The following is a 23,670-nucleotide window of genomic DNA, read 5'->3' on the forward strand; positions in this document are numbered from 1 at the left end:
TAAGTTGCCAAAGCTGCACCCCGGGCTCCGCACGGGATCTCTGTCTCGCCAAGGCCTCGAAGCAGAAGGACTAAGAGCAAGAGCTCTGCCGGACAATGCCGTGCTGCGGTCACTTTGTCCTCACAGCCATGAACCCGTTTGCTTCCCCAGGCCCTGGCAACTGCTTCTGTGCTGCTCCTGCGCTGCCGAGGGCACCCACAGACGCTGCTCCTACTCGAGGAACAGCACGGCCCGCTGGGAGTGCGACGGCTGTGCTGGCCTGGGCACCGGTAAGAGGCAAAGCATCCGGGTGCCCCTGGGCAGCGGGTGCCCAGGGTGGGCTTGGCAGAGCCTCTCTGCTCCAGGAGGGCCGGGGCCACCGCTCTGGCCTATCCTGCCGCGGGGCCTGGGGGGCCGTGCCCTTGACCTTCCTGCTTCCGTTACAGCCTCCAGTGCCAGCTCGGAGCTCGCCGGCCCCAGCACCGCCAGCCAGTCAGGACTGGGGCCTTCCCACGGCTCCCCAGCACCGGAGACCAGCAGCCCCAGCATCGGCAGCCAGTCGGCATCGGGGCAGTCTGTTGTATCTCCAGCACCGGAGACCAGCAGCCCCAGCATCGGCAGCCAGTTGGCATCGGGGCAGTCTGTTGTATCTCTGGCACCGGAGACCAGCAGCCCCAGTGCTGCCAGCCAGTCAGGACTGGGGCCGTCCCGTGGCTCCCCGACACCCGAGACCAGCAGCCCCAGCACCGGCAGCCAGGCAGCAGCAGTGCCGTCCCACGGCTCCCTGGCACTGGAGACCAGCAGCCCCAGCACCGCCAGCCAGGCTGCATTAGGGCCATCCCGTGGCTCCCCAGCGCTTGAGGGCACCAGCTGCTCCAGCCCATCTGGGCCCGACCGCATGCGAAACCGCTCCCGGTTGAACCGTCGGGCCCAAACTCCCTACAGCCGGCCCAGCAGACGCCGTGACAGCAGCCGCGCGCCAGCACCGAGCGCTGAGAGCAGCACCCCCAGCCAGGCAGAGCTGGGGCTGTCCCACGGCTGCCCGGTACCTGAGACCAGCAGCCCCAGCACCGCCAGCCAGCTGCCATCGGGGTCCTCCTACGGCTCTCCAGCACTTCAGGGCAGCCTCCGCGCTAGCCCCCCTGGGCCCGACCGCATGCGAAACCACTCCCGGTTGAACCGTCGGGCCCAAACTCCCTACAGCCGGCCCAGCAGACGCCATGACAGCAGCCGCGCGCCAGCACCGAGCGCTGAGAGCAGCACCCCCAGCCAGGCAGCGCTGGGGCCGTCCCACGCCTCCCCGGCACCTGAGACCAGCAGCCTCAGCACCGCCAGCCAGCTGCCATCGGGGTCCTCCTGTGGCTCCCCAGCACTCGAGAGCGGCAGACGCTCCAGCTCCCCTGGGCCCGTGCGGATGCGAGACCGCTCCCGCTTGCAACGTCGGGCCCAAACTCCCTACAGCCGGCCCGGACGCCGCCGCGGGACCAGCCGTGCGCCGTCCCCGAGTGCTGGCCCTGATCCCTCTCCACCGGCACAATAAAGTTGGCCGTTAATCTCTGCACTGGGAGATCCCACGCTTGTTTGTCGGCTTCCTCCTCCTCCTCCTCTCCCTTTCTCGAGGGGCAGCGGTAGGGGCTGGGCCCACAGGGTTGTCTTCTCCCCGGAGCTTGGCAGCACCTTCCCCAGACCTCCCTCCCTGCGGGCTGGCCTTGGCCGGCTGCCCAGCGCCACGGCCGTGTGCTTCAGGCCTCGATGGCCCCGCAGCCTGCTCCGTTTCCCCGGGGAAGTTCACACCCACCCCGGGACCGGCGCTCTCTGCTCCTGCCCCTGCCCCTGCCGCCGGGAGGGTGGCCCGGCACGGCCCAGTCGGTGCCACCGCCTGTCTCCCGGCCAGGTGGGCTGCACCCGCCCACCCGGCATGGCCCCCGCCGCTCACCCCCAGAATCACGCGCCACGGCCCCAGCGACTCTTGACACGCTTCAACTCTGTTTCGTTCTGGACAAGGCTATAACCCATTTCCTATCCTCGTTGCCTAGGTTAGTGAGAATTGTGGCAAAGTGGCAAAGCGGCCTTTCTTTAAAAGTTCAGCTCAGTGTCACGTCTGTATTTGTGGCATGAAGATTTCTTTAGATTGTGTTTCTACAGTAGCCAAAGGGCATTCCCCGTTCCCCAGTTCCGGGTCCTGTTTCCCACCTTGATCGCTGCTCTACCAACTGAAGGCTTCCTTCGTGCAGTAGAAGCCACAAAATCCTTTTACTAGAGATGGCAAACACCTGGTGAGGAAGTCACTCCGCAGAGTTCAGGGCAGTCAGAGCAGTACCTGTTCCTGAGGGCTTGAGTCCCGTCGGACACCCTTTAGAGCAAAAAAACCACACGTGCTCTACGGGAGGCTGAGAAGGGGCCTGGGAAATGTCGGTCATGCGAAAGGATTTCCCTCCTGTTGGAGACCAGCAAGCACCTTTCTAGTGCAGGAAGGAGGAAAGATTTGGTTGCAGAGTGACTGCTGAACAGCTCTGTGGAAGTTGGCGGAGAGCTAGAAGGCTGACTCAAAGAGTAATGGTGACCGAGGCGCGAAGGAAATCCCGTGGGGTGGCTGTACAGGTTTGCACAACCCTCTGCTCTTCAGGCAAAGTACAGGCGGTCTTACGGTGTGTGCATGAAGTGCCTTCCTGATAGGCCTTCACGCAGCGTGAAAGTCGATTCAGGCAAGTAGGGAGCAGCTGTCCTCTCTGAGGAAGGCAGGGGAACCTGGGAGACCCGATGGGCTTTTCTGCCCACGAAGAGGCAACGAGGAAGGAAAGGAGGCAGAGAGGGTCCAAAAGAGAACTCGGTGGCAGCACTTTGTCCTTCAGTTCTTGACTGCTGTGACTGGGAAGACGTGAGGTCCAGACGTGGCCAGAACAGGTCGTGCTCTTCAGGGGATTGCGATGAGAGCTCCGAGGCAGTCCCGAGCAATGGAGCTCGAATGGAGCTGGCCAAAGAGCTGTGGTCACGCACAGCCTCGCTCTGAAGCGAGGTGCTTGTTCCCTGGCACCGTTCACCTCTGTCGGCACCTAGCTCACAGAGCTCCGTGATGCCCTGGCATCGGAAGGGCGAGCGAAATCTCGGAAAGCCTGGTGAGAAGGAAACCCTGAGCACCAGCGTTTGGCTGGGAAGGTGGCTGGTAGAGGAGGATGGCTGAGGACACTCTAAAAGCAGGAGCAGAAGGGGGCAGCCTGGGAAGCCTCTAGTCACTGCCAGCAGTGTCAGCCAGCTAGTACTGGAGAAGGGCTTCTGGGGTTTCAGGTTTCTCTCTTGGTCCCGAGTTGCATTTTGGGCCTGGATTCGCCAATACTGGACTTCGCATTCCTTTTCTCCTACTCTGGTTGTGCCTGCGACACCGCTTGGTTTTGTCCTGGTGTCGCAGGTGAATAATTCAGAGAAGTCATCGTTGTGGGGTTAACTAAAAGGGTTTTATTAATGATTAGCGATGATCAAATGGCAATTAATCGATGACTGACTGAAAATCAAACGGTAATCCAACGGTGATTAAGCAATAATCGAATGGTAATCAGAATCATAGTATCATTTAGGTTGGAGAAGACCCTTAAGATCATCGAGTCCAACCGTTAAGCTAACACTACCAAGTCCACCACTAAACCATGTCCCTAAGCGCCATGTCTACACGTCTTTCAACTACCTGCAGGGAGGGTGACTCAACCACTTCCCTGGGCAGCCTGTTCCAGTGCTTGACAACGCTCGGCCCATCGACCCAGCCTGTCCGGATCCCTCTGTACAGCCTTCCTGCCCTCAAACAGATCAACACTCCCACCCACTGCCTCCAAAGCTGCCCCACGGCCACTTGCAGCCTCCTACCCCGCCAAGGAAAGGCTCACACTGACTCTGAAAGGCAGTTTCTTGCCATGGCAAAAGGCCCTTTCCGCCCTGACTCCGCAGCTTGCGGTCCCGCTGCTTTTTCTTCTGGAGGCAGCACATCACCAAAGCGCTAAGGACTTCAGGAGAAAGATGTTGGGCCACCTGCGACATTTCGGTGCCCTCCTGCGGTCCTGTGCTGTGCCCCGGCCACCCCCCGCGTCTGAGCGGGTGGGATGTGTGAGCCCAGGCCAGGCTCAAAGGTCGCTTCTGTCCCCTGTATCGGGGAGCCCAGAACCGGAGGCAGTACTGCAGAGGCAGCCTTACCGGTGCGGCACAGAGAGGAAGGATCACCTTCCCTGACCTGCTGGCAGCGCTCCCCGTGCCGGGGGCAGGAGCAGAGATTTCCCTTGGCCAGGGCTGGAGCCCTGGAGTCGCACTGCCTGAACAGCGCCTTTCGGCCAAGAGTGCCACCTCGACGGCTGCCCCGGGGGGCCCGCCGTTGGACTCTGCACTTGCCGCGGGAGCAGCCGCCCGGTTACGCGGGTGCCGAGGGCTCGGGCCCCCGCCTCGGCACTTCACACCCACCCCTGTGAGGCGGTGGCCGTCTCAGAGTGGGTGGCAGGTGGCCGAGGGCGTCCCTGTCCGTATTTGGGGCGCACGCAGGCCAGCGGCGCTGATGTCACAGCGGCCACTGTGACCCGTGCGGGGGCAAGGCCACAAGGGAACGCTGGGCTCAGGCCGTGCGGCAGGGCGACCTGGTGAGGTGAGGAGAGGGCAGGGGACGGACGGGGCTTGCGCGGGGCTGCCGAGGGAGGAGGGGGCCCCACGCCTCGGGGCTCCGGGCCTGTGCTGCAAGCTCACCCGCGCCTCGCTTCTCCCTCACCCGCGCCCTGCTTCTCCCTCAGAGTCAGCAGAGGAGCATTTGGAGGAGACACCCCAGCGCTGCTGGGACAGGGACTCTCCAAACGCTCACCGTTGACGTGCGCCATGTCTGCAAGGAAGCGCAAGGCCCCCGACTCGATGGAGCAGGGTGAGAGCAAAGTATCCCTCCCGAGGCCTGGCAGAGGCCGTGTCGGGGTGGTCAGCGTGGGGCCGAGAGCGGTGGCAGGGGAGGCAGGAGCTCCCCACCCACCCCGGGGCAGGGCCCCTCCTTTCCTCAGCAAGCGGGGCCCCGGCTGGGCAGTGGGCACCTTTACTGGGACGCCCGTGCCTGCAGTGCCCCCTTCCTCTCCAAGGCCTCCAGCCCTGCCCATCAGCCAGCTGGGCAGGGACAGAGCAGGCCCTCGGGGGCCATCCCTCGGGGATGCGTCCCCCGGCCCCGCAGAGGTGCTCATTCCCGCTGGCATTTGCTCTCTCCCCTCCAGCATGCATGCTGTGTCGCCGGGCAGAGGCTGACCCGGACATCTGCGGGCGCAAACTGGAGAAGCAAGGGCTCCGTGCCCATGTGTTTTGCCTGGTGAGTTCCTCCGGGGCTCCGGAGCTCCAGCTTTCCAACAGGCAGTGCCTGCCACACTCTCCTCCTCATCTCCTCATCTATTCTCTTCTGCAGTTTTTCGCCAACAAGCTTTTTCAGCAACAAGGAAACAGGACTCATGGAGTTCGCCTTGAGGATATTAGACGCACGATCGCCCAGGCAGCACAGAAGGTGAGGACCTGACAAGAACAGGGAGATTTGTGCCAGGAGAGGTCTGCGGGAGCTTAGCCCAGACCCCGAGAAAGAACTCCCAGCCCTTCCAACCAGCTCTGGGACAGAAGTCTTGCTCCCAGCAGCTCCGCAGAGGCTCCAGCGCAGGCGCCTCGTCCGCCAGGCGGATCTGCGGGCTGTGACCCAGCAACGGCCACGTCCTGCGCCCTGCCCGGAGGTGTGGGGCTGCCTGTGGAGGCCCTGAGGCTGCCGCTGATGGGGGCTGCTCTGCTCCTTCCAGCACTGCTTTGTCTGTGGCGAGAGCGGGGCCACCATCACCTGCCACGAGACGGGCTGCAACCGCAGCTTCCATCTGCCCTGTGCCGTGGAAGGTGGATGCGTCACCCAGTTCTTTGGGGTCTACAGGTAAGGGCAGCCGGCCCTCACGGGGAAGGCTCCTCGCCTTCAGTCCTCTTCCTGCCAGCATCAGGCAAACAAGAAAGAAACCCGCAGTGACACTTCCCAGCAGCCAGTCACAGGCAGAGCCCGTGCCGGGCAAGGTCTGGGGCTCCTTCACACCTGCTCTCCCCTCCTCACCGCCACCGGGGAAGGACCCAGCGCTTCTCACCTCACCCATCCCTTTCCTCTTCCCCCCAGGTCCTTCTGCTGGGAGCACCGCCCAGAGCAGGCAGTGGAGGCGGCTCCGGAGGAGAACACCACCTGCCTCATCTGCCTGGAACTTGTGGGGACAGAAAGTCCTACAGCACCATGGTGTGCCCAGCGTGCAAGCACGCCTGGTTCCACAGGGGCTGCATCCAGGTAGGAGCCGTTCCCTGGCCCCCGGGGCACGGCAGGCGCTCAGCAGCACCAGGGCCTCACTCACGCTCCTCATGTTTCTCCTGCAGGGACAAGCTGTGCGCGCTGGCATTTCTTGCTTCCAGTGCCCCTCTGTAGAGATAACGATCTCTTTCTCTCGGAAATGCTCGTCATGGGGATCCGAATCCCCAGGAGGTTGGTGTCCTTCTGCCCGGCTCACAAGACAGGAGAGCGCAAGCGCTGTGCCGTGCCAGGGCCTGCCCCAGCAGTCCTGGCCCTCCGCTGTCCCGTGCCTCTGGGCTTCAGCTTCACGAAGGAGTTGGAAACAGGGCAGGGGGGGAAGAGCAAGGACGCCCTGCGTCCGCCTTATGCCGGGGCAGCAGGGGCTCATCAAGTTTCCTTCCTCCTTCAGACGGCCATCATGGGAGAACAGCCACGCATATGCAGGACTAAGTGAGAGGCACAGCCGCTGCGATGCCAGTGAGTGCCTTTGTCCAGGAGGCAGGGAGCACGCAGAGGAAGAGGGGTAAGTTGCCAAAGCTGCACCCCGGGGCTCCGCACGGGATCTCTGTCTCGCCAAGGCCTCGAAGCAGAAGGACTAAGAGCAAGAGCTCTGCCGGACAATGCCGTGCTGCGGTCACTTTGTCCTCACAGCCATGAACCCGTTTGCTTCCCCAGGCCCTGGCAACTGCTTCTGTGCTGCTCCTGCGCTGCCGAGGGCACCCACAGACGCTGCTCCTACTCGAGGAACAGCACGGCCCGCTGGGAGTGCGACGGCTGTGCTGGCCTGGGCACCGGTAAGAGGCAAAGCATCCGGGTGCCCCTGGGCAGCGGGTGCCCAGGGTGGGCTTGGCAGAGCCTCTCTGCTCCAGGAGGGCCGGGGCCACCGCTCTGGCCTATCCTGCCGCGGGGCCTGGGGGGCCGTGCCCTTGACCTTCCTGCTTCCGTTACAGCCTCCAGTGCCAGCTCGGAGCTCGCCGGCCCCAGCACCGCCAGCCAGTCAGGACTGGGGCCTTCCCACGGCTCCCCAGCACCGGAGACCAGCAGCCCCAGCATCGGCAGCCAGTCGGCATCGGGGCAGTCTGTTGTATCTCCAGCACCGGAGACCAGCAGCCCCAGCATCGGCAGCCAGTTGGCATCGGGGCAGTCTGTTGTATCTCTGGCACCGGAGACCAGCAGCCCCAGTGCTGCCAGCCAGTCAGGACTGGGGCCGTCCCGTGGCTCCCCGACACCCGAGACCAGCAGCCCCAGCACCGGCAGCCAGGCAGCAGCAGTGCCGTCCCACGGCTCCCTGGCACTGGAGACCAGCAGCCCCAGCACCGCCAGCCAGGCTGCATTAGGGCCATCCCGTGGCTCCCCAGCGCTTGAGGGCACCAGCTGCTCCAGCCCATCTGGGCCCGACCGCATGCGAAACCGCTCCCGGTTGAACCGTCGGGCCCAAACTCCCTACAGCCGGCCCAGCAGACGCCGTGACAGCAGCCGCGCGCCAGCACCGAGCGCTGAGAGCAGCACCCCCAGCCAGGCAGAGCTGGGGCTGTCCCACGGCTGCCCGGTACCTGAGACCAGCAGCCCCAGCACCGCCAGCCAGCTGCCATCGGGGTCCTCCTACGGCTCTCCAGCACTTCAGGGCAGCCTCCGCGCTAGCCCCCCTGGGCCCGACCGCATGCGAAACCACTCCCGGTTGAACCGTCGGGCCCAAACTCCCTACAGCCGGCCCAGCAGACGCCATGACAGCAGCCGCGCGCCAGCACCGAGCGCTGAGAGCAGCACCCCAGCCAGGCAGCGCTGGGGCCGTCCCACGCCTCCCCGGCACCTGAGACCAGCAGCCTCAGCACCGCCAGCCAGCTGCCATCGGGGTCCTCCTGTGGCTCCCCAGCACTCGAGAGCGGCAGACGCTCCAGCTCCCCTGGGCCCGTGCGGATGCGAGACCGCTCCCGCTTGCAACGTCGGGCCCAAACTCCCTACAGCCGGCCCGGACGCCGCCGCGGGACCAGCCGTGCGCCGTCCCCGAGTGCTGGCCCTGATCCCTCTCCACCGGCACAATAAAGTTGGCCGTTAATCTCTGCACTGGGAGATCCCACGCTTGTTTGTCGGCTTCCTCCTCCTCCTCCTCTCCCTTTCTCGAGGGGCAGCGGTAGGGGCTGGGCCCACAGGGTTGTCTTCTCCCCGGAGCTTGGCAGCACCTTCCCCAGACCTCCCTCCCTGCGGGCTGGCCTTGGCCGGCTGCCCAGCGCCACGGCCGTGTGCTTCAGGCCTCGATGGCCCCGCAGCCTGCTCTGTTTCCCCGCGGGGAGTTCACACCCACCCCGGGACCGGCGCTCTCTGCTCCTGCCCCTGCCCCTGCCGCCGGGAGGGTGGCCCGGCACGGCCCAGTCGGTGCCACCGCCTGTCTCCCGGCCAGGTGGGCTGCACCCGCCCACCCGGCATGGCCCTCGCGGCTCACCCCCAGAATCACGCGCCACGGCCCCAGCGACTCTTGACACGCTTCAACTCTGTTTCGTTCTGGACAAGGCTATAACCCATTTCCTATCCTCGTTGCCTAGGTTAGTGAGAATTGTGGCAAAGTGGCAAAGCGGCCTTTCTTTAAAAGTTCAGCTCAGTGTCACGTCTGTATTTGTGGCATGAAGATTTCTTTAGATTGTGTTTCTACAGTAGCCAAAGGGCATTCCCCGTTCCCCAGTTCCGGGTCCTGTTTCCCACCTTGATCGCTGCTCTACCAACTGAAGGCTTCCTTCGTGCAGTAGAAGCCACAAAATCCTTTTACTAGAGATGGCAAACACCTGGTGAGGAAGTCACTCCGCAGAGTTCAGGGCAGTCAGAGCAGTACCTGTTCCTGAGGGCTTGAGTCCCGTCGGACACCCTTTAGAGCAAAAACCACACGTGCTCTACGGGAGGCTGAGAAGGGGCCTGGGAAATGTCGGTCATGCGAAAGGATTTCCCTCCTGTTGGAGACCAGCAAGCACCTTTCTAGTGCAGGAAGGAGGAAAGATTTGGTTGCAGAGTGACTGCTGAACAGCTCTGTGGAAGTTGGCGGAGAGCTAGAAGGCTGACTCAAAGAGTAATGGTGACCGAGGCGCGAAGGAAATCCCGTGGGGTGGCTGTACAGGTTTGCACAACCCTCTGCTCTTCAGGCAAAGTACAGGCGGTCTTACGGTGTGTGCATGAAGTGCCTTCCTGATAGGCCTTCACGCAGCGTGAAAGTCGATTCAGGCAAGTAGGGAGCAGCTGTCCTCTCTGAGGAAGGCAGGGGAACCTGGGAGACCCGATGGGCTTTTCTGCCCACGAAGAGGCAACGAGGAAGGAAAGGAGGCAGAGAGGGTCCAAAAGAGAACTCGGTGGCAGCACTTTGTCCTTCAGTTCTTGACTGCTGTGACTGGGAAGACGTGAGGTCCAGACGTGGCCAGAACAGGTCGTGCTCTTCAGGGGATTGCGATGAGAGCTCCGAGGCAGTCCCGAGCAATGGAGCTCGAATGGAGCTGGCCAAAGAGCTGTGGTCACGCACAGCCTCGCTCTGAAGCGAGGTGCTTGTTCCCTGGCACCGTTCACCTCTGTCGGCACCTAGCTCACAGAGCTCCGTGATGCCCTGGCATCGGAAGGGCGAGCGAAATCTCGGAAAGCCTGGTGAGAAGGAAACCCTGAGCACCAGCGTTTGGCTGGGAAGGTGGCTGGTAGAGGAGGATGGCTGAGGACACTCTAAAAGCAGGAGCAGAAGGGGGCAGCCTGGGAAGCCTCTAGTCACTGCCAGCAGTGTCAGCCAGCTAGTACTGGAGAAGGGCTTCTGGGGGTTTCAGGTTTCTCTCTTGGTCCCGAGTTGCATTTTGGGCCTGGATTCGCCAATACTGGACTTCGCATTCCTTTTCTCCTACTCTGGTTGTGCCTGCGACACCGCTTGGTTTTTGTCCTGGTGTCGCAGGTGAATAATTCAGAGAAGTCATCGTTGTGGGGTTAACTAAAAGGGTTTTATTAATGATTAAGCGATGATCAAATGGCAATTAATCGATGACTGACTGAAAATCAAACGGTAATCCAACGGTGATTAAGCAATAATCGAATGGTAATCAGAATCATAGTATCATTTAGGTTGGAGAAGACCCTTAAGATCATCGAGTCCAACCGTTAAGCTAACACTACCAAGTCCACCACTAAACCATGTCCCTAAGCGCCATGTCTACACGTCTTTCAACTACCTGCAGGGAGGGTGACTCAACCACTTCCCTGGGCAGCCTGTTCCAGTGCTTGACAACGCTCGGCCCATCGACCCAGCCTGTCCGGATCCCTCTGTACAGCCTTCCTGCCCTCAAACAGATCAACACTCCCACCCACTGCCTCCAAAGCTGCCCCACGGCCACTTGCAGCCTCCTACCCCGCCAAGGAAAGGCTCACACTGACTCTGAAAGGCAGTTTCTTGCCATGGCAAAAGGCCCTTTCCGCCCTGACTCCGCAGCTTGCGGTCCCGCTGCTTTTTCTTCTGGAGGCAGCACATCACCAAAGCGCTAAGGACTTCAGGAGAAAGATGTTGGGCCACCTGCGACATTTCGGTGCCCTCCTGCGGTCCTGTGCTGTGCCCCGGCCACCCCCCGCGTCTGAGCGGGTGGGATGTGTGAGCCCAGGCCAGGCTCAAAGGTCGCTTCTGTCCCCTGTATCGGGGAGCCCAGAACCGGAGGCAGTACTGCAGAGGCAGCCTTACCGGTGCGGCACAGAGAGGAAGGATCACCTTCCCTGACCTGCTGGCAGCGCTCCCGTGCCGGGGGCAGGAGCAGAGATTTCCCTTGGCCAGGGCTGGAGCCCTGGAGTCGCACTGCCTGAACAGCGCCTTTCGGCCAAGAGTGCCACCTCGACGGCTGCCCCGGGGGGCCCGCCGTTGGACTCTGCACTTGCCGCGGGAGCAGCCGCCCGGTTACGCGGGTGCCGAGGGCTCGGGCCCCCGCCTCGGCACTTCACACCCACCCCTGTGAGGCGGTGGCCGTCTCAGAGTGGGTGGCAGGTGGCCGAGGGCGTCCCTGTCCGTATTTGGGGCGCACGCAGGCCAGCGGCGCTGATGTCACAGCGGCCACTGTGACCCGTGCGGGGGCAAGGCCACAAAAGGAACGCTGGGCTCAGGCCGTGCGTCAGGGCGACCTGGTGAGGTGAGGAGAGGGCAGGGGACGGACGGGGCTTGCGCGGGGCTGCCGAGGGAGGAGGGGGCCCCACGCCTCGGGGCTCCGGGCCTGTGCTGCAAGCTCACCCGCGCCTCGCTTCTCCCTCACCCGCGCCCTGCTTCTCCCTCAGAGTCAGCAGAGGAGCATTTGGAGGAGACACCCCAGCGCTGCTGGGACAGGGACTCTCCAAACGCTCACCGTTGACGTGCGCCATGTCTGCAAGGAAGCGCAAGGCCCCCGACTCGATGGAGCAGGGTGAGAGCAAAGTATCCCTCCCGAGGCCTGGCAGAGGCCGTGTCGGGGTGGTCAGCGTGGGGCCGAGAGCGGTGGCAGGGGAGGCAGGAGCTCCCCACCCACCCCGGGGCAGGGCCCCTCCTTTCCTCAGCAAGCGGGGCCCCGGCTGGGCAGTGGGCACCTTTACTGGGACGCCCGTGCCTGCAGTGCCCCCTTCCTCTCCAAGGCCTCCAGCCCTGCCCATCAGCCAGCTGGGCAGGGACAGAGCAGGCCCTCGGGGGCCATCCCTCGGGGACGCGTCCCCCGGCCCCGCAGAGGTGCTCATTCCCGCTGGCATTTGCTCTCTCCCCTCCAGCATGCATGCTGTGTCGCCGGGCAGAGGCTGACCCGGACATCTATGGGGAGAAACTGGAGAAGCAAGGGCTCCGTGCCCATGTGTTTTGCCTGGTGAGTTCCTCCGGGGCTCCGGAGCTCCAGCTTTCCAACAGGCAGTGCCTGCCACACTCTCCTCCTCATCTCCTCGTCTATTCTCTTCTGCAGTTTTTCGCCAACAAGCTTTTTCAGCAACCGGTCAAGGAAACAGGACTCATGGGATTTCTCCCGGAGGATATTAGACGCACGATCGCCCGGGCAGCACAGAAGGTGAGGACCTGACAAGAACAGGGAGATTTGTGCCAGGAGAGGTCTGCGGGAGCTTAGCCCAGACCCCGAGAAAGAACTCCCAGCCCTTCCAACCAGCTCTGGGACAGAAGTCTTGCTCCCAGCAGCTCTGCAGAGGCTCCAGCGCAGGCGCCTCGTCCGCCAGGCGGATCTGCGAGCTGTGACCCAGCAGCGGCCACGTCCTGCGCCCTGCCCGGAGGTGTGGGGCTGCCTGTGGAGGCCCTGAGGCTGCTGCTGATGGGGGCTGCTCTGCTCCTTCCAGCACTGCTTTGTCTGTGGCGAGAGCGGGGCCACCATCACCTGCCGCGAGACGGGCTGCGACCGCAGCTTCCATCTGCCCTGTGCCGTGGAAGGTGGATGCGTCACCCAGTTCCTTCCTCAGTACAGGTACCTCCTCTCCCCTCCTGGCTGCCACCGGCGAAGGACCCAGCACTTCTCACCTCACCCATCCCTTTCCTCTTGCCTCCAGGTCCTTCTGCTGGGAGCACCGCCCAGAGCAGGCAGTGGAGGCGGCTCCGGAGGAGAACACCACCTGCCTCATCTGCCTGGAACTTGTGGGGGACAGAAAGTCCTACAGCACCATGGTGTGCCCAGCGTGCAAGCACGCCTGGTTCCACAGGGGCTGCATCCAGGTAGGAGCCGTTCCCTGGCCCCCGGGGCACGGCAGGCGCTCAGCAGCACCAGGGCCTCACTCACGCTCCTCATGTTTCTCCTGCAGGGACAGGCTGTGCGCGCTGGCATTTCTTGCTTCCAGTGCCCCCTCTGTAGAGATAAGGATCTCTTTCTCTCGGAAATGCTCGTCATGGGGATCCGAATCCCCTTCAGGTTGGTGTCCTTCTGCCCGGCTCACAAGACAGGAGAGCGCAAGCGCTGTGCCGTGCCAGGGCCTGCCCCAGCAGTCCTGGCCCTCCGCTGTCCCGTGCCTCTGGGCTTCAGCTTCACGAAGGAGTTGGAAACAGGGCAGGGGGGGAAGAGCAAGGACGCCCTGCGTCCGCCTTATGCCGGGGCAGCAGGGGCTCATCAAGTTTCCTTCCTCCTTCAGACGGCCATCATGGGAGAACAGCCACGCATATGCAGGACTAAGTGAGAGGCACAGCCGCTGCGATGCCAGTGAGTGCCTTTGTCCAGGAGGCAGGGAGCACGCAGAGGAAGAGGGGTAAGTTGCCAAAGCTGCACCCCGGGGCTCCGCACGGGATCTCTGTCTCGCCAAGGCCTCGAAGCAGAAGGACTAAGAGCAAGAGCTCTGCCGGACAATGCCGTGCTGCGGTCACTTTGTCCTCACAGCCATGAACCCGTTTGCTTCCCCAGGCCCTGGCAACTGCTTCTGTGCTGCTCCTGCGCTGCCGAGGGCACCCACAGACGCTGCTCCTACTCGAGGAACAGCACGGCCCGCTGGGAGTGCGACGGCTGTGCTGGCCTGGGCACCGGTAAGAGGCAAAGCATCCGGGTGCCCCTGGGCAGCGGGTGCCCAGGGTGGGCTTGGCAGAGCCTCTCTGCTCCAGGAGGGCCGGGGCCACCGCTCTGGCCTATCCTGCCGCGGGGCCTGGGGGGCCGTGCCCTTGACCTTCCTGCTTCCGTTACAGCCTCCAGTGCCAGCTCGGAGCTCGCCGGCCCCAGCACCGCCAGCCAGTCAGGACTGGGGCCTTCCCACGGCTCCCCAGCACCGGAGACCAGCAGCCCCAGCATCGGCAGCCAGTCGGCATCGGGGCAGTCTGTTGTATCTCCAGCACCGGAGACCAGCAGCCCCAGCATCGGCAGCCAGTTGGCATCGGGGCAGTCTGTTGTATCTCTGGCACCGGAGACCAGCAGCCCCAGTGCTGCCAGCCAGTCAGGACTGGGGCCGTCCCGTGGCTCCCCGACACCCGAGACCAGCAGCCCCAGCACCGGCAGCCAGGCAGCAGCAGTGCCGTCCCACGGCTCCCTGGCACTGGAGACCAGCAGCCCCAGCACCGCCAGCCAGGCTGCATTAGGGCCATCCCGTGGCTCCCCAGCGCTTGAGGGCACCAGCTGCTCCAGCCCATCTGGGCCCGACCGCATGCGAAACCGCTCCCGGTTGAACCGTCGGGCCCAAACTCCCTACAGCCGGCCCAGCAGACGCCGTGACAGCAGCCGCGCGCCAGCACCGAGCGCTGAGAGCAGCACCCCCAGCCAGGCAGAGCTGGGGCTGTCCCACGGCTGCCCGGTACCTGAGACCAGCAGCCCCAGCACCGCCAGCCAGCTGCCATCGGGGTCCTCCTACGGCTCTCCAGCACTTCAGGGCAGCCTCCGCGCTAGCCCCCCTGGGCCCGACCGCATGCGAAACCACTCCCGGTTGAACCGTCGGGCCCAAACTCCCTACAGCCGGCCCAGCAGACGCCATGACAGCAGCCGCGCGCCAGCACCGAGCGCTGAGAGCAGCACCCCAGCCAGGCAGCGCTGGGGCCGTCCCACGCCTCCCCGGCACCTGAGACCAGCAGCCTCAGCACCGCCAGCCAGCTGCCATCGGGGTCCTCCTGTGGCTCCCCAGCACTCGAGAGCGGCAGACGCTCCAGCTCCCCTGGGCCCGTGCGGATGCGAGACCGCTCCCGCTTGCAACGTCGGGCCCAAACTCCCTACAGCCGGCCCGGACGCCGCCGCGGGACCAGCCGTGCGCCGTCCCCGAGTGCTGGCCCTGATCCCTCTCCACCGGCACAATAAAGTTGGCCGTTAATCTCTGCACTGGGAGATCCCACGCTTGTTTGTCGGCTTCCTCCTCCTCCTCCTCTCCCTTTCTCGAGGGGCAGCGGTAGGGGCTGGGCCCACAGGGTTGTCTTCTCCCCGGAGCTTGGCAGCACCTTCCCCAGACCTCCCTCCCTGCGGGCTGGCCTTGGCCGGCTGCCCAGCGCCACGGCCGTGTGCTTCAGGCCTCGATGGCCCCGCAGCCTGCTCCGTTTCCCCGGGGGAAGTTCACACCCACCCCGGGACCGGCGCTCTCTGCTCCTGCCCCTGCCCCTGCCGCCGGGAGGGTGGCCCGGCACGGCCCAGTCGGTGCCACCGCCTGTCTCCCGGCCAGGTGGGCTGCACCCGCCCACCCGGCATGGCCCTCGCGGCTCACCCCCCAGAATCACGCGCCACGGCCCCAGCGACTCTTGACACGCTTCAACTCTGTTTCGTTCTGGACAAGGCTATAACCCATTTCCTATCCTCGTTGCCTAGGTTAGTGAGAATTGTGGCAAAGTGGCAAAGCGGCCTTTCTTTAAAAGTTCAGCTCAGTGTCACGTCTGTATTTGTGGCATGAAGATTTCTTTAGATTGTGTTTCTACAGTAGCCAAAGGGCATTCCCCGTTCCCCAGTTCCGGGTCCTGTTTCCCACCTTGATCGCTGCTCTACCAACTGAAGGCTTCCTTCGTGCAGTAGAAGCCACAAAATCCTTTTTACTAGAGATGGCAAACACCTGGTGAGGAAGTCACTCCGCAGAGTTCAGGGCAGTCAGAGCAGTACCTGTTCCTGAGGGCTTGAGTCCCGTCGGACACCCTTTAGAGCAAAAACCACACGTGCTCTACGGGAGGCTGAGAAGGGGCCTGGGAAATGTCGGTCATGCGAAAGGATTTCCCTCCTGTTGGAGACCAGCAAGCACCTTTCTAGTGCAGGAAGGAGGAAAGATTTGGTTGCAGAGTGACTGCTGAACAGCTCTGTGGAAGTTGGCGGAGAGCTAGAAGGCTGACTCAAAGAGTAATGGTGACCGAGGCGCGAAGGAAATCCCGTGGGGTGGCTGTACAGGTTTGCACAACCCTCTGCTCTTCAGGCAAAGTACAGGCGGTCTTACGGTGTGTGCATGAAGTGCCTTCCTGATAGGCCTTCACGCAGCGTGAAAGTTGATTCAGGCAAGTAGGGAGCAGCTGTCCTCTCTGAGGAAGGCAGGGGAACCTGGGAGACCCGATGGGCTTTTCTGCCCACGAAGAGGCAACGAGGAAGGAAAGGAGGCAGAGAGGGTCCAAAAGAGAACTCGGTGGCAGCACTTTGTCCTTCAGTTCTTGACTGCTGTGACTGGGAAGACGTGAGGTCCAGACGTGGCCAGAACAGGTCGTGCTCTTCAGGGGATTGCGATGAGAGCTCCGAGGCAGTCCCGAGCAATGGAGCTCGAATGGAGCTGGCCAAAGAGCTGTGGTCACGCACAGCCTCGCTCTGAAGCGAGGTGCTTGTTCCCTGGCACCGTTCACCTCTGTCGGCACCTAGCTCACAGAGCTCCGTGATGCCCTGGCATCGGAAGGGCGAGCGAAATCTCGGAAAGCCTGGTGAGAAGGAAACCCTGAGCACCAGCGTTTGGCTGGGAAGGTGGCTGGTAGAGGAGGATGGCTGAGGACACTCTAAAAGCAGGAGCAGAAGGGGGCAGCCTGGGAAGCCTCTAGTCACTGCCAGCAGTGTCAGCCAGCTAGTACTGGAGAAGGGCTTCTGGGGTTTCAGGTTTCTCTCTTGGTCCCGAGTTGCATTTTGGGCCTGGATTCGCCAATACTGGATTTCGCATTCCTTTTCTCCTACTCTGGTTGTGCCTGCGACACCGCTTGGTTTTTGTCCTGGTGTCGCAGGTGAATAATTCAGAGAAGTCATCGTTGTGGGGTTAACTAAAAGGGTTTTATTAATGATTAGCGATGATCAAATGGCAATTAATCGATGACTGACTGAAAATCAAACGGTAATCCAACGGTGATTAAGCAATAATCGAATGGTAATCAGAATCATAGTATCATTTAGGTTGGAGAAGACCCTTAAGATCATCGAGTCCAACCGTTAAGCTAACACTACCAAGTCCACCACTAAACCATGTCCCTAAGCGCCATGTCTACACGTCTTTCAACTACCTGCAGGGAGGGTGACTCAACCACTTCCCTGGGCAGCCTGTTCCAGTGCTTGACAACGCTCGGCCCATCGACCCAGCCTGTCCGGATCCCTCTGTACAGCCTTCCTGCCCTCAAACAGATCAACACTCCCACCCACTGCCTCCAAAGCTGCCCCACGGCCACTTGCAGCCTCCTACCCCGCCAAGGAAAGGCTCACACTGACTCTGAAAGGCAGTTTCTTGCCATGGCAAAAGGCCCTTTCCGCCCTGACTCCGCAGCTTGCGGTCCCGCTGCTTTTTCTTCTGGAGGCAGCACATCACCAAAGCGCTAAGGACTTCAGGAGAAAGATGTTGGGCCACCTGCGACATTTCGGTGCCCTCCTGCGGTCCTGTGCTGTGCCCCGGCCACCCCCCGCGTCTGAGTGGGTGGGATGTGTGAGCCCAGGCCAGGCTCAAAGGTCGCTTCTGTCCCCTGTATCGGGGAGCCCAGAACCGGAGGCAGTACTGCAGAGGCAGCCTTACCGGTGCGGCACAGAGAGGAAGGATCACCTTCCCTGACCTGCTGGCAGCGCTCCCCGTGCCGGGGGCAGGAGCAGAGATTTCCCTTGGCCAGGGCTGGAGCCCTGGAGTCGCACTGCCTGAACAGCGCCTTTCGGCCAAGAGTGCCACCTCGACGGCTGCCCCGGGGGGCCCGCCGTTGGACTCTGCACTTGCCGCGGGAGCAGCCGCCCCGGTTACGCAGGTGCCGAGGGCTCGGGCCCCCGCCTTGGCACTTCACACCCACCCCTGTGAGGCGGTGGCCGTCTCAGAGTGGGTGGCAGGTGGCCGAGGGCGTCCCTGTCCGTATTTGGGGCGCACGCAGGCCAGCGGCGCTGATGTCACAGCGGCCACTGTGACCCGTGCGGGGGCAAGGCCACAAAAAGGAACGCTGGGCTCAGGCCGTGCGTCAGGGCGACCTGGTGAGGTGAGGAGAGGGCAGGGGACGGACGGGGCTTGCGCGGGGCTGCCGAGGGAGGAGGGGGGCCCCACGCCTCGGGGCTCCGGGCCTGTGCTGCAAGCTCACCCGCGCCTCGCTTCTCCCTCACCCGCGCCCTGCTTCTCCCTCAGAGTCAGCAGAGGAGCATTTGGAGGAGACACCCCAGCGCTGCTGGGACAGGGACTCTCCAAACGCTCACCGTTGACGTGCGCCATGTCTGCAAGGAAGCGCAAGGCCCCGACTCGATGGAGCAGGGTGAGAGCAAAGTATCCCTCCCGAGGCCTGGCAGAGGCCGTGTCGGGGTGGTCAGCGTGGGGCCGAGAGCGGTGGCAGGGGGAGGCAGGAGCTCCCCACCCACCCCGGGGCAGGGCCCCTCCTTTCCTCAGCAAGCGGGGCCCCGGCTGGGCAGTGGGCACCTTTACTGGGACGCCCGTGCCTGCAGTGCCCCTTCCTCTCCAAGGCCTCCAGCCCTGCCCATCAGCCAGCTGGGCAGGGACAGAGCAGGCCCTCGGGGGCCATCCCTCGGGGACGCGTCCCCCGGCCCCGCAGAGGTGCTCATTCCCGCTGGCATTTGCTCTCTCCCCTCCAGCATGCATGCTGTGTCGCCGGGCAGAGGCTGACCCGGACATCTATGGGGAGAAACTGGAGAAGCAAGGGCTCCGTGCCCATGTGTTTTGCCTGGTGAGTTCCTCCGGGGCTCCGGAGCTCCAGCTTTCCAACAGGCAGTGCCTGCCACACTCTCCTCCTCATCTCCTCGTCTATTCTCTTCTGCAGTTTTTCGCCAACAAGCTTTTTCAGCAACCGGTCAAGGAAACAGGACTCATGGGATTTCTCCCGGAGGATATTAGACGCACGATCGCCCGGGCAGCACAGAAGGTGAGGACCTGACAAGAACAGGGAGATTTGTGCCAGGAGAGGTCTGCGGGAGCTTAGCCCAGACCCCGAGAAAGAACTCCCAGCCCTTCCAACCAGCTCTGGGACAGAAGTCTTGCTCCCAGCAGCTCTGCAGAGGCTCCAGCGCAGGCGCCTCGTCCGCCAGGCGGATCTGCGAGCTGTGACCCAGCAGCGGCCACGTCCTGCGCCCTGCCCGGAGGTGTGGGGCTGCCTGTGGAGGCCCTGAGGCTGCTGCTGATGGGGGCTGCTCTGCTCCTTCCAGCACTGCTTTGTCTGTGGCGAGAGCGGGGCCACCATCACCTGCCGCGAGACGGGCTGCGACCGCAGCTTCCATCTGCCCTGTGCCGTGGAAGGTGGATGCGTCACCCAGTTCCTTCCTCAGTACAGGTACCTCCTCTCCCCTCCTGGCTGCCACCGGCGAAGGACCCAGCACTTCTCACCTCACCCATCCCTTTCCTCTTGCCTCCAGGTCCTTCTGCTGGGAGCACCGCCCAGAGCAGGCAGTGGAGGCGGCTCCGGAGGAGAACACCACCTGCCTCATCTGCCTGGAACTTGTGGGGACAGAAAGTCCTACAGCACCATGGTGTGCCCAGCGTGCAAGCACGCCTGGTTCCACAGGGGCTGCATCCAGGTAGGAGCCGTTCCCTGGCCCCCGGGGCACGGCAGGCGCTCAGCAGCACCAGGGCCTCACTCACGCTCCTCATGTTTCTCCTGCAGGGACAGGCTGTGCGCGCTGGCATTTCTTGCTTCCAGTGCCCCCTCTGTAGAGATAAGGATCTCTTTCTCTCGGAAATGCTCGTCATGGGGATCCGAATCCCCTTCAGGTTGGTGTCCTTCTGCCCGGCTCACAAGACAGGAGAGCGCAAGCGCTGTGCCGTGCCAGGGCCTGCCCCAGCAGTCCTGGCCCTCCGCTGTCCCGTGCCTCTGGGCTTCAGCTTCACGAAGGAGTTGGAAACAGGGCAGGGGGGGAAGAGCAAGGACGCCCTGCGTCCGCCTTATGCCGGGGCAGCAGGGGCTCATCAAGTTTCCTTCCTCCTTCAGACGGCCATCATGGGAGAACAGCCACGCATATGCAGGACTAAGTGAGAGGCACAGCCGCTGCGATGCCAGTGAGTGCCTTTGTCCAGGAGGCAGGGAGCACGCAGAGGAAGAGGGGTAAGTTGCCAAAGCTGCACCCCGGGGCTCCGCACGGGATCTCTGTCTCGCCAAGGCCTCGAAGCAGAAGGACTAAGAGCAAGAGCTCTGCCGGACAATGCCGTGCTGCGGTCACTTTGTCCTCACAGCCATGAACCCGTTTGCTTCCCCAGGCCCTGGCAACTGCTTCTGTGCTGCTCCTGCGCTGCCGAGGGCACCCACAGACGCTGCTCCTACTCGAGGAACAGCACGGCCCGCTGGGAGTGCGACGGCTGTGCTGGCCTGGGCACCGGTAAGAGGCAAAGCATCCGGGTGCCCCTGGGCAGCGGGTGCCCAGGGTGGGCTTGGCAGAGCCTCTCTGCTCCAGGAGGGCCGGGGCCACCGCTCTGGCCTATCCTGCCGCGGGGCCTGGGGGGCCGTGCCCCTGACCTTCCTGCTTCCGTTACAGCCTCCAGTGCCAGCTCGGAGCTCGCCGGCCCCAGCACCGCCAGCCAGTCAGGACTGGGGCCTTCCCACGGCTCCCCAGCACCGGAGACCAGCAGCCCCAGCATCGGCAGCCAGTCGGCATCGGGGCAGTCTGTTGTATCTCCAGCACCGGAGACCAGCAGCCCCAGCATCGGCAGCCAGTTGGCATCGGGGCAGTCTGTTGTATCTCTGGCACCGGAGACCAGCAGCCCCAGTGCTGCCAGCCAGTCAGGACTGGGGCCGTCCCGTGGCTCCCCGACACCCGAGACCAGCAGCCCCAGCACCGGCAGCCAGGCAGCAGCAGTGCCGTCCCACGGCTCCCTGGCACTGGAGACCAGCAGCCCCAGCACCGCCAGCCAGGCTGCATTAGGGCCATCCCGTGGCTCCCCAGCGCTTGAGGGCACCAGCTGCTCCAGCCCATCTGGGCCCGACCGCATGCGAAACCGCTCCCGGTTGAACCGTCGGGCCCAAACTCCCTACAGCCGGCCCAGCAGACGCCGTGACAGCAGCCGCGCGCCAGCACCGAGCGCTGAGAGCAGCACCCCCAGCCAGGCAGAGCTGGGGCTGTCCCACGGCTGCCCGGTACCTGAGACCAGCAGCCCCAGCACCGCCAGCCAGCTGCCATCGGGGTCCTCCTGTGGCTCCCCAGCACTCGAGAGCGGCAGACGCTCCAGCTCCCCTGGGCCCGTGCGGATGCGAGACCGCTCCCGCTTGCAACGTCGGGCCCAAACTCCCTACAGCCGGCCCGGACGCCGCCGCGGGACCAGCCGTGCGCCGTCCCCGAGTGCTGGCCCTGATCCCTCTCCACCGGCACAATAAAGTTGGCCGTTAATCTCTGCACTGGGAGATCCCACGCTTGTTTGTCGGCTTCCTCCTCCTCCTCCTCTCCCTTTCTCGAGGGGCAGCGGTAGGGGCTGGGCCCACAGGGTTGTCTTCTCCCCGGAGCTTGGCAGCACCTTCCCCAGACCTCCCTCCCTGCGGGCTGGCCTTGGCCGGCTGCCCAGCGCCACGGCCGTGTGCTTCAGGCCTCGATGGCCCCGCAGCCTGCTCCGTTTCCCCGGGGAAGTTCACACCCACCCCGGGACCGGCGCTCTCTGCTCCTGCCCCTGCCCCTGCCGCCGGGAGGGTGGCCCGGCACGGCCCAGTCGGTGCCACCGCCTGTCTCCCGGCCAGGTGGGCTGCACCCGCCCACCCGGCATGGCCCTCGCGGCTCACCCCCCAGAATCACGCGCCACGGCCCCAGCGACTCTTGACACGCTTCAACTCTGTTTCGTTCTGGACAAGGCTATAACCCATTTCCTATCCTCGTTGCCTAGGTTAGTGAGAATTGTGGCAAAGTGGCAAAGCGGCCTTTCTTTAAAAGTTCAGCTCAGTGTCACGTCTGTATTTGTGGCATGAAGATTTCTTTAGATTGTGTTTCTACAGTAGCCAAAGGGCATTCCCCGTTCCCCAGTTCCGGGTCCTGTTTCCCACCTTGATCGCTGCTCTACCAACTGAAGGCTTCCTTCGTGCAGTAGAAGCCACAAAATCCTTTTTACTAGAGATGGCAAACACCTGGTGAGGAAGTCACTCCGCAGAGTTCAGGGCAGTCAGAGCAGTACCTGTTCCTGAGGGCTTGAGTCCCGTCGGACACCCTTTAGAGCAAAAAAACCACACGTGCTCTACGGGAGGCTGAGAAGGGGCCTGGGAAATGTCGGTCATGCGAAAGGATTTCCCTCCTGTTGGAGACCAGCAAGCACCTTTCTAGTGCAGGAAGGAGGAAAGATTTGGTTGCAGAGTGACTGCTGAACAGCTCTGTGGAAGTTGGCGGAGAGCTAGAAGGCTGACTCAAAGAGTAATGGTGACCGAGGCGCGAAGGAAATCCCGTGGGGTGGCTGTACAGGTTTGCACAACCCTCTGCTCTTCAGGCAAAGTACAGGCGGTCTTACGGTGTGTGCATGAAGTGCCTTCCTGATAGGCCTTCACGCAGCGTGAAAGTCGATTCAGGCAAGTAGGGAGCAGCTGTCCTCTCTGAGGAAGGCAGGGGAACCTGGGAGACCCGATGGGCTTTTCTGCCCACGAAGAGGCAACGAGGAAGGAAAGGAGGCAGAGAGGGTCCAAAAGAGAACTCGGTGGCAGCACTTTGTCCTTCAGTTCTTGACTGCTGTGACTGGGAAGACGTGAGGTCCAGACGTGGCCAGAACAGGTCGTGCTCTTCAGGGGGATTGCGATGTGAGCTCCGAGGCAGTCCCGAGCAATGGAGCTCGAATGGAGCTGGCCAAAGAGCTGTGGTCACGCACAGCCTCGCTCTGAAGCGAGGTGCTTGTTCCCTGGCACCGTTCACCTCTGTCGGCACCTAGCTCACAGAGCTCCGTGATGCCCTGGCATCGGAAGGGCGAGCGAAATCTCGGAAAGCCTGGTGAGAAGGAAACCCTGAGCACCAGCGTTTGGCTGGGAAGGTGGCTGGTAGAGGAGGATGGCTGAGGACACTCTAAAAGCAGGAGCAGAAGGGGGCAGCCTGGGAAGCCTCTAGTCACTGCCAGCAGTGTCAGCCAGCTAGTACTGGAGAAGGGCTTCTGGGGGTTTCAGGTTTCTCTCTTGGTCCCGAGTTGCATTTTGGGCCTGGATTCGCCAATACTGGACTTCGCATTCCTTTTCTCCTACTCTGGTTGTGCCTGCGACACCGCTTGGTTTTTGTCCTGGTGTCGCAGGTGAATAATTCAGAGAAGTCATCGTTGTGGGGTTAACTAAAAGGGTTTTATTAATGATTAAGCGATGATCAAATGGCAATTAATCGATGACTGACTGAAAATCAAACGGTAATCCAACGGTGATTAAGCAATAATCGAATGGTAATCAGAATCATAGTATCATTTAGGTTGGAGAAGACCCTTAAGATCATCAAGTCCAACCGTTAAGCTAACACTACCAAGTCCACCACTAAACCATGTCCCTAAGCGCCATGTCTACACGTCTTTCAACTACCTGCAGGGAGGGTGACTCAACCACTTCCCTGGGCAGCCTGTTCCAGTGCTTGACAACGCTCGGCCCATCGACCCAGCCTGTCCGGATCCCTCTGTACAGCCTTCCTGCCCTCAAACAGATCAACACTCCCACCCAC

The 23,670-nt window shown here is 62.8% G+C and overlaps 1 protein-coding gene across 1 annotated transcript; it reads left to right on the forward strand.

Annotated features, from left to right (window-relative positions):
* The first annotated feature begins 4,821 nt into the window (after nucleotides 1-4,821).
* LOC140658244 (uncharacterized) lies at nucleotides 4,822-8,333 on the forward strand. The gene is given in 11 exon segments (XM_072876415.1): nucleotides 4,822-4,864; nucleotides 5,199-5,290; nucleotides 5,384-5,479; nucleotides 5,760-5,884; nucleotides 6,116-6,195; nucleotides 6,198-6,332; nucleotides 6,335-6,403; nucleotides 6,406-6,469; nucleotides 6,687-6,800; nucleotides 6,953-7,071; nucleotides 7,228-8,333. Coding segments are annotated over 11 exon segments (2,043 nt in total).
* Nucleotides 8,334-23,670: the final 15,337 nt, after the last annotated feature.

The sequence above is a fragment of the Ciconia boyciana genome, chromosome 11 (assembly GCF_034638445.1).
Source record: "Ciconia boyciana chromosome 11, ASM3463844v1, whole genome shotgun sequence".
NCBI lineage: Eukaryota > Metazoa > Chordata > Aves > Ciconiiformes > Ciconiidae > Ciconia > Ciconia boyciana.